At 46.1% G+C, this 14,479-nt stretch overlaps 1 protein-coding gene across 4 annotated transcripts in view; it reads right to left on the reverse strand.

The window, feature by feature from the left end:
• The window catches only part of NPR2 (natriuretic peptide receptor 2), a 567,493-nt gene that overhangs the window by 417,405 nt on the left and 135,609 nt on the right, over positions 1-14,479 (reverse strand). For all 4 annotated transcript variants that reach the window (XM_073684396.1, XM_073684388.1, XM_073684406.1 and 1 more), the window contains exon 4: positions 10,026-10,161. In XM_073684396.1, coding sequence (XP_073540497.1) covers positions 10,026-10,161 — 136 coding nt within the window. The remainder of the gene's footprint in view (positions 1-10,025; positions 10,162-14,479) is intronic.

A 14,479-nucleotide genomic window follows, 5' to 3' on the forward strand; every position in this document is an offset into this window, starting at 1 on the left:
ACTATCCTCCAGTCTACACACATCATACCCTCACCCTGTATGCTGTGACTATCCTCCAGACTACACACATCAGACCCTCACCCTGAATGCTGTGGCTATCCTCCACACTACACACATCATACCCTCACCCTGTATGCAGTGATTATCCTCCAGACTACACACATCATACCCTCACCCTGTATGCTGTGACTATCCTCCACACTACACACATCATACCCTCACCCTGTATGCTGTGATTATCCTCCAGACTACACACATCATACCCTCACCCTGTATGCTGTGACTATCCTCCAGACTACACACATCATACCCTCACCCTGTATGCAGTGACTATCCTCCAGACTACACACATCATACCCTCACCATGCTGTGACTATCCTCCAGACTACACACATCATACCCTCACCCTGTATGCTGTGACTATCCTCCAGACTATACACATCATACCCTCACCCAGTATGCAGTGACTATCCTCCAGACTACACACATCATACCCTCACCTTGATGCTGTGACTATCCTCCAAACTACACACATCTTACTCTCACCCTGTATACAGTGACTATCCTCCAGAATACACACATCATACCCTCACCCTGTATGCTGTGACTATCCTCCAGGCTACAGACATCATACCCTCACACTGTATGCTGTGACTATCCTCCAGACTACACACATCATACCCTCACCATGCTGTGACTATCCTCCAGACTACACACATCATACCCTCACCATGCTGTGACTATCCTCCAGACTATACACATCATACCCTCACCCTGTATGCTGTGACTATCCTCCATACTACACACATCATACCCTCACCCTGTATGCTGTGACTATCCTCCAGACTATATACATCATACCCTCACCCTGTATGCTGTGACTATCCTCCAGACTACACACATCATACCCTCACCCTGTATGCAGTGTCTTTCCTCCAGACTACACACATCATACCCTCACCCTGTATGCTGTGACTATCCTCCAGACTACACATATCATACCCTCACCCTGTATGCTGTGACTATCCTCCAAACTATAAACATCATACTCTCACCCTGTATGCAGTGACTATCCTCCAGACTACACACATCATACCCTCACCCTGTATGCTTTGACTATCCTCCAGACTACACACATCATACCCTCACCTTGATGCTGTGACTATCCTCCAAACTACACACATCTTACTCTCACCCTGTATACAGTGACTATCCTCCAGAATACACACATCATACCCTCACCCTGTATGCAGTGACTATCCTCCAGACTATACACATCTTACACTCACCCTGTATGCTGTGACTATCCTCCAGACTATACACATCATACCCTCACCCTGTATGCAGTGACTATCCTCCAGACTACACACATCATACCCTCACCCTGTATGCTGTGACTATCCTCCAGATTATACACATCATACCCTCACCCTGTATGCAGTGACTATCCTCCAGACTACACACATCATACCCTCACCCTGTATGCTGTAACTATCCTCCAGACTACACACATCATACCCTCACCCTGTATGCTGTGACTATCCTCCAGACTATACACATCATACCCTCACCCTGTATGCTGTGACTATCCTCCAGACTATACACATCATACCCTCACCCTGTTTGCTGTGACTATCCTCCAGACTATACACATCATACACTCACCCTGTATGCAGTGACTATCCTCCACACTACACACATCTTACCCTCAGTATGCTGTGACTTTCCTCCACACTACACACATCATACCCTCAGTATGCTGTGACTATCCTCCAGACTATACACATCATACACTCACCCTGTATGCAGTGACTATCCTCCAGACTACACACATCATACCCTCACCCTGTATGCTGTGACTATCCTCCAGACTATACACATCATACACTCACCCTTTATGCAGTGACTATCCTCCAGACTACACACATCATACCCTCACCCTGTATGCAGTGACTATCCTCCAGACTATACACATCATACACTCACCCTGTATGCTGTGACTATCCTCCACACTACACACATCATACCCTCACCCTGTATGCTGTGACTATCCTCCAGACTACACACTTCATACCCTCACCCTGTATGCTGTGACTATCCTCCACACTACACACATCATACCCTCAGTATGCTGTGACTATCCTCCAGACTACACACATCATACCCTCACCCTGTATGCTGTGACTATCCTCCAGACTATACACATCATACACTCACCCTGTATGCAGTGACTAACCTCCAGACTACACACATACACTCACCCTGTATGCAGTGACTATCCTCCAAACTATACACATCATACACTCACCCTGTATGCAGTGACTATCCTCCATACTACACACATCATACCCTCACCCTGTATGCTGTGACTATCCTCCAGACTATACACATCATACCCTCACCCTGTATGCTGTGACTATCCTCCATACTACACACATCATACCCTCACCCTGTATGCTGTGACTATCCTCCAGACTATACAATCATACCCTCACCCTGTATGCTGTGACTATCCTCCAGACTATACACATGATACCCTCACCCTGTATGCTGTGACTATCCTCCATACTATACACATGATACCCTCACCCTGTATGCAGTGACTATCCTCCAGACTACACACATCATACCCTCACCATGTATGCTGTGACTATCCTCCAGACTATACACATCATACCCTCACCCTGTATGCTGTGACTATCCTCCATACTACACACATCATTCCCTCACCGTGTATGCTGTGACTATCCTCCAGACTATACAATCATACCCTCACCCTGTATGCTGTGACTATCCTCCAGACTACACACATCATACCCTCACCCTGTTTGCTGTGACTATCCTCCAGACTATACACATGATACCCTCACCCAGTATGCTGTGACTATCCTCCAGACTATACACATGATACCCTCACCCTGTATGCTGTGACTATCCTCCAGACTACACACATCATACCCTCACCCTGTATGCTGTGACTATACTCCAGACTATACACATCTTACCCTCACCCTGTATGCTGTGACTATCCTCCAGACTACACACATCATACCCTCACCCTGTATGATGTGACTATCCTCCAGACTACACACATCATACCCTCACCCTGTATGCTGTGACTATTCTCCAGACTACACACATCATACCCTCACCCTGTATGCTGTGACTATACTCCAGACTATACACATCTTACCCTCACCCTGTATGCTGTGACTATCCTCCAGACTACACACATCATACCCTCACCCTGTATGATGTGACTATCCTCCAGACTACACACATCTTACCCTCACCCTGTATGCTGTGACTATCCTCCAGACTACACACATCATACCCTCACCCTGTATGCTGTGACTATCCTCCACACTACACACATCATACCCTCACCCTGTATGATGTGACTATCCTCCATACTACACACATCATACCCTCACCCTGTATGATGTGACTATCCCCCAGACAACACACATCATACCCTCACCCTGTATGCTGTGACTATCCTCCAGACTACACACATCATACCCTCACCCTGTATGCTGTGACTATTCTAGACTATACACATCATACCCTCACCCTGTATGCTGTGACTATCCTCCAGACTATACACATCATACCCTCAACCTGTATGCTGTGACTATTCTCCAGACTATACACATCATACCCTCACCCTGTATGCTGTGACTATACTCCAGACTATACACATCATACCCTCACCCTGTATGCTGTGACTATCCTCCAGACTATACACACATCTTACCCTCACCCTGTATGCTGTGACTATCCTCCAGACTACACTCATCATACCCTCACCCTGTATGCTGTGACTATTCTCCAGACTATACACACATCTTACCCTCACCCTGTATGCTGTCACTATCCTCCAGACTACACACATCATACCCTCACCCTGTATGCTGTGACTATTCTCCAGACTACACACATCATACCCTCACCCTGTATGCTGTGACCATCCTCCAGACTACACTCATCATACCCTCACCCTGTATGCTGTGACTATCCTCCAGACTATACACATCATACCCTCACCCTGTATGCTGTGACTATCCTCCAGACTATACACATCATACCCTCACCCTGTATGCTGTGACTATCCTCCAGACTATACACGTCATACCTTCACCCTGTATGCTGTGACTATCCTCCAGACTACACACGTCATACACTCACTCTGTATGCTGTGACTATTCTCCAGACTACACACGTCATACACTCACTCTGTATGTTGTGACTATCCTCCACACTACACACATCATACCCTCACCCTGTATGCTGTGACTATCCTCCAGACTACACACATCATACCCTCACCCTGTATGCAGTGACTATCCTCCAGACTATACACATCATACCCTCACCCTGTATGCTGTGACTATTCTCCAGAGTATACACATCTTACCCTCACCCTGTATGCTGTGACTATCCTCCAGACTATACACATCATACCTTCACCCTGTATGCTGTGACTATCCTCCAGACTACACACATCATACCCTCACCCTGTATGCTGTGACTATTCTCCAGACTACACACGTCATACACTCACTCTGTATGCTGTGACTATCCTCCACACTACACACATCATACCCTCACCCTGTATGCTGTGACTATCCTCCAGACTATACACATCATACCCTCACCCTGTATGCTGTGACTATTCTCCAGACTATACACACATCTTACCCTCACCCTGTATGCTGTGACTATCCTCCAGACTATACACATCATACCTTCACCCTGTATGCTGTGACTATTCTCCAGACTACACACGTCATACACTCACTCTGTATGCTGTGACTATCCTCCACACTACACACATCATACCCTCACCCTGTATGCTGTGACTATCCTCCAGTCTATACACATCATACCCTCACCCTGTATGCTGCGACTATCCTCCAGACTACACACATCATACCCTTACCCTGTATGCTGTGACTATTCTCCAGACTACACACGTCATACACTCACTCTGTATGCTGTGACTATCCTCCACACTACACACATCATACCCTCACCCTGTATGCTGTGACTATCCTCCAGACTACACACATCATACCCTCACCCTGTATGCTGTGACTATTCTCCAGACTACACACGTCATACACTCACTCTGTATGCTGTGACTATCCTCCACACTACACACATCATACCCTCACCCTGTATGCTGTGACTATCCTCCAGACTATACACATCATACCCTCACCCTGTATGCTGCGACTATCCTCCAGACTACACACATCATACCCTTACCCTGTATGCTGTGACTATTCTCCAGACTATACACATCATACCCTCACCCTGTATGCTGTGGCTATCCTCCAGATTATACACATCATACCCTCACCCTGTATGCTGTGACTATTCTCCAGACTATACACATCATACCCTCACCCTGTATGCTGTGACTATCCTCCAGACTACACTCATCATACCCTCACCCTGTATGCTGTGACTATCCTCCAGACTATACACATCATACCCTCACCCTGTATGCTGTGACTATCCTCCAGACTATACACATCATACCCTCACCCTGTATGCTGTGACTATCCTCCAGACTATACACATCATACCTTCACCCTGTATGCTGTGACTATCCTCCAGACTACACACGTCATACACTCACTCTGTATGCTGTGACTATTCTCCAGACTACACACGTCATACACTCACTCTGTATGCTGTGACTATCCTCCACACTACACACATCATACCCTCACCCTGTATGCTGTGACTATCCTCCAGACTATACACATCATACCCTCACCCTGTATGCTGTGACTATTCTCCAGACTACACACGTCATACACTCACTCTGTATGCTGTGACTATCCTCCACACTACACACATCATACCCTCACCCTGTATGCTGTGACTATCCTCCAGACTACACACATCATACCCTCACCCTGTATGCAGTGACTATCCTCCAGACTATACACATCATACCCTCACCCTGTATGCTGTGACTATTCTCCAGACTATACACACATCTTACCCTCACCCTGTATGCTGTGACTATTCTCCAGAGTATACACATCATACCCTCACCCTGTATGCTGTGACTATTCTCCAGAGTATACACATCATACCCTCACCCTGTATGCTGTGACTATCCTCCAGACTACACACATCATACCCTCACCCTGTATGCTGTGACTATTCTCCAGACTACACACGTCATACACTCACCCTGTATGCTGTGACTATCCTCCACACTACACACATCATACCCTCACCCTGTATGCTGTGACTATCCTCCAGACTACACACATCATACCCTCACCCTGTATGCTGTGACTATCCTCCAGACTACACACATCATACCCTCACCCTGTATGCTGCGACTATTCTCCAGACTACACACATCATACCCTCACCCTGTATGCTGTGACTATCCTCCAGACTATACACATCATACCCTCACCCTGTATGCTGTGACTATCCTCCAGACTACACACATCATACCCTCTCCTTGTATGCTGTGACTATCCTCCAGACTATACACATCATACCCTCACCTTGTATGCTGTGACTATCCTCCAGACTATACACATCATACCCTCACCCTGTATGCTGTGACTATCCTCCAGACTATACACATCATACCCTCACCCTGTATGCTGTGACTATCCTCCAGACTACACTCATCATACCCTCACCTTGTATGCTGTGACTATCCTCCAGACTATACACATCATACCCTCACCCTGTATGCTGTGACTATCCTCCAGACTATACACATCATACCCTCACCTTGTATGCTGTGACTATCCTCCAGACTATACACATCATACCCTCACCCTGTATGCAGTGACTATCCTCCAGACTATATACATCATACCCTCACCCTGTATGCTGTGACTATCCTCCAGACTACACTCATCATACCCTCACCTTGTATGCTGTGACTATCCTCCAGACTATACACATCATACCCTCACCCTGTATGCAGTGACTATCCTCCAGACTATACACATCATACCCTCACCTTGTATGCTGTGACTATCCTCCAGACTATATACATCATACCCTCACCTTGTATGCTGTGACTATCCTCCAGACTATACACATCATACCCTCACCCTGTATGCAGTGACTATCCTCCAGACTATACACATCATACCCTCACCCTGTATGCAGTGACTATCCTCCAGACTATATACATCATACCCTCACCCTGTATGCTGTGACTATCCTCCAGACTATACACATCATACCCTCACCTTGTATGCTGTGACTATCCTCCAGACTATACACATCATACCCTCACCCTGTATGCTGTGACTATCCTCCAGACTATACACATCATACCCTCACCTTGTATGCTGTGACTATCCTCCAGACTATACACATCATACCCTCACCCTGTATGCAGTGACTATCCTCCAGACTATATACATCATACCCTCACCCTGTATGCTGTGACTATCCTCCAGACTACACTCATCATACCGTCACCCTGTATGCTGTGACTATCCTCCATAATACACACATCATACCCTCACCCTGTATGCTGTGACTATCCTCCAGACTACACTCATCATACCTTCACCCTGTATGCTGTGACTATCCTCCAGATTATACACATCATACCCTCACCCTGTATGCAGTGACTATCCTCCAGACTACACACATCATACCTTCACCCTGTATGCTGTGACTATCCTCCAGATTATACACATCATACCCTCACCCTGTATGCTGTGACTATCCTCCAGACTACACACATCATACCCTTACCCTGTATGCTGTGACTATCCTCCAGACTACACACATCATACCCTCACCCTATATGCTGTGACTATTCTCCAGACTATACACATCATACCCTCACCCTGTATGCAGTGACTATCCTCCAGACTACACTCATCATATCCTCACCCTGTATGCAGTGACTATCCTCCAGACTACACACATCATACCCTCACCCTGTATGCTGTGACTATTCTCCAGACTATACACATCATACCCTCACCCTGTATGCAGTGACTATCCTCCAGACTACACTCATCATACCCTCACCCTATGTGCTGTGACTATCCTCCACACTACACACATCATACCCTCACCCTGTATGCTGTGACTATCCTCCACACTACACACATCATACCCTCACCCTGTATGCTGTGACTATCCTCCAGACTACACACATCATACCCTCACCCTGTATGCTGTGACTATCCTCCAGACTACACACATCATACCCTCACCCTGTATGCTGTGACTATCCTCCAGACTACACACATCTTACCCTCACCCTGTATGATGTGACTATCCTCCAAACTATACACATCATACCCTCACCCTGTATGCTGTGACTATCCTCCAGACTATACACATCATACCCTCACCCTGTATGCTGTGACTATTCTCCAGACTATACACACATCTTACCCTCACCCTGTATGCTGTGACTATCCTCCAGACTATACACATCATACCCTCACCCTGTATGCTGTGACTATGCTCCAGACTATACACACATCTTACCCTCACCCTGTATGCTGTGACTATCCTCCAGACTACACACATCATACCCTCACCCTGTATGCTGTGACTATTCTCCAGACTACACACATCATACCCTCACCCTGTATGCTGTGACTATCCTCCAGACTATACACATCATACCCTCACCCTGTATGCTGTGACTATCCTCCAGACTACACACATCATACCCTCTCCTTGTATGCTGTGACTATCCTCCAGACTATACACATCATACCCTCACCTTGTATGCTGTGACTATCCTCCAGACTATACACATCATACCCTCACCCTGTATGCTGTGACTATCCTCCAGACTATACACATCATACCCTCACCCTGTATGCTGTGACTATCCTCCAGACTACACTCATCATACCCTCACCCTGTATGCAGTGACTATCCTCCAGACTATATACATCATACCCTCACCCTGTATGCTGTGACCATCCTCCAGACTACACTCATCATACCGTCACCCTGTATGCTGTGACTATCCTCCATAATACACACATCATACCCTCACCCTGTATGCTGTGACTATCCTCCAGACTACACTCATCATACCTTCACCCTGTATGCTGTGACTATCCTCCAGATTATACACATCATACCCTCACCCTGTATGCAGTGACTATCCTCCAGACTACACACATCATACCTTCACCCTGTATGCTGTGACTATCCTCCAGATTATACACATCATACCCTCACCCTGTATGCTGTGACTATCCTCCAGACTACACACATCATACCCTTACCCTGTATGCTGTGACTATCCTCCAGACTACACACATCATACCCTCACCCTGTATGCTGTGACTATCCTCCAGACTACACACATCATACCCTTACCCTGTATGCTGTGACTATCCTCCAGACTACACACATCATACCCTCACCCTATATGCTGTGACTATTCTCCAGACTATACACATCATACCCTCACCCTGTATGCAGTGACTATCCTCCAGACTACACTCCTCATATCCTCACCCTGTATGCAGTGACTATCCTCCAGACTACACACATCATACCCTCACCCTGTATGTTGTGACTATTCTCCAGACTATACACATCATACCCTCACCCTGTATGCAGTGACTATCCTCCAGACTACACTCATCATACCCTCACCCTATGTGCTGTGACTATCCTCCACACTACACACATCATACCCTCACCCTGTATGCTGTGACTATCCTCCACACTACACACATCATACCCTCACCCTGTATGCTGTGACTATCCTCCAGACTACACACATCATACCCTCACCCTGTATGCTGTGACTATCCTCCAGACTACACACATCTAACCCTCACCCTGTATGATGTGACTATCCTCCAAACTATACACATCATACCCTCACCCTGTATGCTGTGACTATCCTCCAGACTACACAAATCATACCCTCACCCTGTATGCTGTGACTATCCTCCAGACTATACACATCATACCCTCACCCTGTATGCTGTGACTATCCTCCAGATTATACACACACATACACTCACCTTGTATGCTGCGCTCCTGTATCTTCTGTACGATCCGTATTCCGTCCTTTGGAGAGCCGCCTTCTTGTAATGTCTCGTTCAGAGCTTGGGCATAAAGCAGCACCCCGTCATAGAAGCAACCGGCAATGAGGTTCATCTTGAGAGAGATGTACAATAAATATAGGTTAGAGGTGAAACCACAAGAAACGACAGAATACCCCGAGGGGGCTTTTATCAATATAAATATCTAGCCTGCAAGTATCTGGCTATAGTGCATAGAGGAAGCCCAGTATACTATGCATTTTGTGCATAAACAGTTTACAATGTGTTTAGTACATAGTATATTATTATTATTTATTATTATAGCACCATTTATTCCATGTGAAAGGGGTATACATAGCAAAAGCAAATACAATTCAGCGACTGGTGCAGGAGCGAGGACCCCGCCCGCGAGGGCTCACAGTATACAGGGGATGGGTGAGGGTATGTATATATGATGCATGTAAAGCGTGTACAGTACAGTATATATGTGAGCATTATATGTAGAATGTGTGTCCTGTCTGTATACAGCAACCCCAACTCCAAAACCGTTGAGCTGCTGTATAAAATATGTAGAAAACTAGAATGCAATGATCAGGAAATCTCTTTATCGCCATATTTTATCACACAGAACAGATCAGAAGTTGGACGTTGGAAATTTCTCTTTTTTTTTAAAAAAAACGAAAATTAGTGAAGTTAGAAGTGGATGGCAGCTGCACATCTCAGAACAGCTGTGCCCAGGTCGTGTCCACCATTATACAGCGTCCCCTCCTTCTTACTCCAGTCTGTTAACGGTGGGGAGTTCGGGAGACAATTGCTGGAGTTTTGGGATAGGAAATGATGTCCCATTCACTAATGCCCCATATACCATCAAAGATCCATAACTGTGCGCTGATAACAAGCTGGATGGTTCATCGCCTCGATAACAAGCTGGATGGTTCCTCTCCTCGATAACAAGCTGAATCGCTCCTCTCTTCGATAACAAGCTGGATGGCTCATCTCTTCAATAACAAGCTGGATCGCTCCTCTCTTCGATAACAAGCTGGATGGCTCGTCTCTTCGATAACAAGCTGGATGGCTTGTCTCTTCGATAACAAGCGGGATGGTCCCGTCACCTCAATAACCAACTGGATGGTCCTACTCATCGATAAGCTGGATGATTCCTCTCCTCGATAACAAAATGGATGGTTCCTCTCATCGATAAGATGGATGGTTCCTCTCCTCAGTGACTAGCTGGATGTTTCTAATCCTCAATAACAACCTGGATAGTCCTAATCCTCGATAACAATCTGGATAGTCGTTCTCCTCCTGAGTTCACAGGACACAGCGTCCAGGGTCTCCATGAAGAATCTCACATTCTGATTTATCCGACCACAGAACAGTTTTATATTTTGCCTGAGTCCATCCAGAGAAGACGAAAGCGTTTCTAGACTTTGCTGATATACTTTGTATGATGGACCTTTAACTTGCATAACATCTCACAGTGTCCATGGTAGATCTACTGCCATGGAAATGTTTTTGTACCTTCTCCTGACTGAAAACGTTCCACAATGAGAACCTTTGCTGTGTAGTCAGCTGTTTATGGACCAGAAACTTTCAGGAGAATCCGCCTAGAACAGCAACACTTTCTCTGGGGTTAATCACTGCCAAGCACTGACTAATATGTAAGATGGGGGTAAATGTGATTGGCTGATTCTGAGCATAATCCCATCCAAAGATTAGAGGGTGCTTACACTTATACAACAACATTATTGTAGTTTTGTTATTTTTATTTCCCCCTCAAAATGATTTTGCTTTGTTTCTCAATAGAGTTTGTGACAAAGGCACTTGTAGAGTGTCAGAAGGGAGGTATGTGTCGCGGAGATTCTTGGACTCAGTGATGTGAAAATATGCGAATTCTCCTGCACAGTCGGTGCAGAGAGAGTTAATAGAGCCACTGTTACAAGGGAATATTTGCAGTGGATACTGAAAGCGCAGGGCGGGGCGTTATTCACCATACCTCCAATCCGGGGAGAGTCTGGGCTTTAAATAGCCAGTCCTAACACCAGAGGTGTCCAGTACCTGGGGAAACTTTGCTCCAGGAAGGAGCTAGCATGGGGTGTGCTGAACCTGGGTGGCCAGACCTTGGCCGAGATACCGACTGTGCTGCAAGTTTTGTATTTTGTTTTGTCTCTTTAGCTGAATGGGCTGTGTTTTCTTTTTGGACTCCAGGGTAGTTTATTACTGCTAAATAAACTACCCTGAAAATTTAAAGAGACAGTATCCCGTGTTTTACCTCCGCATACAGCTGAGCTTGTCGATATACCACAAGTGGTGTTAGAATTGAGGGCAACACCCCCAGCAAACATGTGTGACTGTCACAGGTAGACCTACACTACAGACCAAAAGTTTGGACACACCTTCTCATTTAAAGATTTTTCTGTATTTTTATGACTAGGAAAATTGTACATTCGCACTGAAGGCATCAAAACTATGAATTACCACATGTGGAATTATATACTTACCAAAAAAGCGTGAAACAACTGAGAATATGTCTTATATTCTAGGTTCTTCAAAGTAGCCACCTTTTGCTTTGATCACTGCTTTGCACACTCTTGGCATTCTCTTGATGAGCTTCAAGAGGTAGTCACCGGAAATGGTTTTCACTTCACAGGTGTGCCCTGTCAGGTTTAATAAGTGGGATTTCTTGCCTTATAAATGGGGTTGGGACCATCAGTTGTGTTGTGCAGATGTCTGGTGGATACACAGCTGATAGTCCTACTGAATAGACTGTTAGAATTTGTATTATGGCAAGAAAAAAGCAGATAAGTAAAGAAAAACCAGTGGCCATCATTACTTTAAGAAATGAAGGTCAGTCAGTGCGAAAAATTGGGCAAACTTTGAAAGTGTCCCCAAGTGCAGTTGCAAAAACCATCAAGCGCTACAAAGAAACTGGCTCACATGAGGACCGTCCCAGGAAAGGAAGACCAAGAGTCACCTCTGCTTCTGAGGATAAGTTTATCCAAGTCACCAGCCTCAGAAATCGCAGGTTAACAGCAGCTCAGATTAGAGACCAGGTCAATGCCACACAGAGTTCTAGCAGCAGACACATCTCTTCAACAACTGTTAAGAGGAGACTTTGTGCAGCAGGCCTTCATGGTAAAATAGCTGCTAGGAAACCACTGCTAAGGACAGGCCACAAGCAGAAGAGACTTGTTTGGGCTAAAGAACACAAGGAATGGACATTAGACCAGTGGAAATCTGTGCTTTGGTCTGATGAGTCCAAATTTGAGATCTTTGGTTCCATCCACCGTGTCTTTGTGCGACGCAGAAAAGGTGAACGGATGGACTCTACATGCCTGGTTCCCACCATGAAGCATGGAGGAGGAGGTGTGATGGTGTGGGGGGGCTTTGCTGGTGACACTGTTGGGGATTTATTCAAAATTGAAGGCATACTGAACCAGCATGGCTACTACAGCATCTTGCAGCGGCATGCTGTTCCATCCGGTTTGCGTTTAGTGGGACCATCATTTATTTTTCAACAGGACAATGACCCCAAACACACCTCCCGGCTGTGTAAGGGCTATTTGACCAAGAAGGGGAGTGATGGGGTGCTACGCCAGATGACCTGGCCTCCACAGTCACCAGACCTGAACCCAATGGAGATGGTTTGGGGTGAGCTGGACCGCAGAGTGAAGGCAAAAGGGCCAACAAGTGCTAAGCATCTCTGGGAACTCCTTCAAGATTGTTGGAAGACCATTTCCGGTGACTACCTCTTGAAGCTCATCAAGAGAATGCCAAGAGTGTGCAAAGCAGTCATCAAAGCAAAAGGTGGCTACTGTGAAGAACCTAGAATATAAGACATATCTTCAGTTGTTTCACACTTTTTTGTTAAGTATAGAATTCCACATGTGGTAATTCATAGTTTTGATGCCTTCAGTGTGAATGTACAATTTTCAGTCACGAAAATACAGAAATTTCTTTAAATGAGAAGGTGTGTCCAAACTTTTGGTCTTTACTGTACATGTCCTAGGTGAAGTTGGCTGACGCCGGACAAGATGGAGGACCTCCTTAAACATTTGTTGCAGGAGCAGCACTAACAGCAATAAACACAGCACCAGCAGATGCTACAGCAACAGCAGATGACGCAACAGGAGACCACCAAACTGCTTATGCAGCAGCTCCAGCTCCAGCAGCAGGCCCACCAGGACCAGTGCCGACAACAGCAGCAGCAGAAGATTGATTTGCTTGCAGAGGCGATCCGTGGCTCGGCAACAGCTCCAACAATAAGGTCAGCGGACGACTTTTCTGTCTGAAAGGCAGTAAGGGGAGCGCTGCAGAAAATGACTCCGGGTGATGACGTAGAAGCTTTTCTGACGGTATTTGAGAGGGTCGCCAAGAGGGAGAGACTGCCGCCAGAGGTGTTGGCGCCATACCTGACAGGGGAACCCCAGAAA

The sequence above is a fragment of the Phyllobates terribilis genome, unplaced genomic scaffold (assembly GCF_046119375.1).
Source record: "Phyllobates terribilis strain yellow unplaced genomic scaffold, ASM4611937v1 Scaffold_1__5_contigs__length_1240528914, whole genome shotgun sequence".
Classification (NCBI taxonomy): Eukaryota; Metazoa; Chordata; class Amphibia; order Anura; family Dendrobatidae; genus Phyllobates; species Phyllobates terribilis.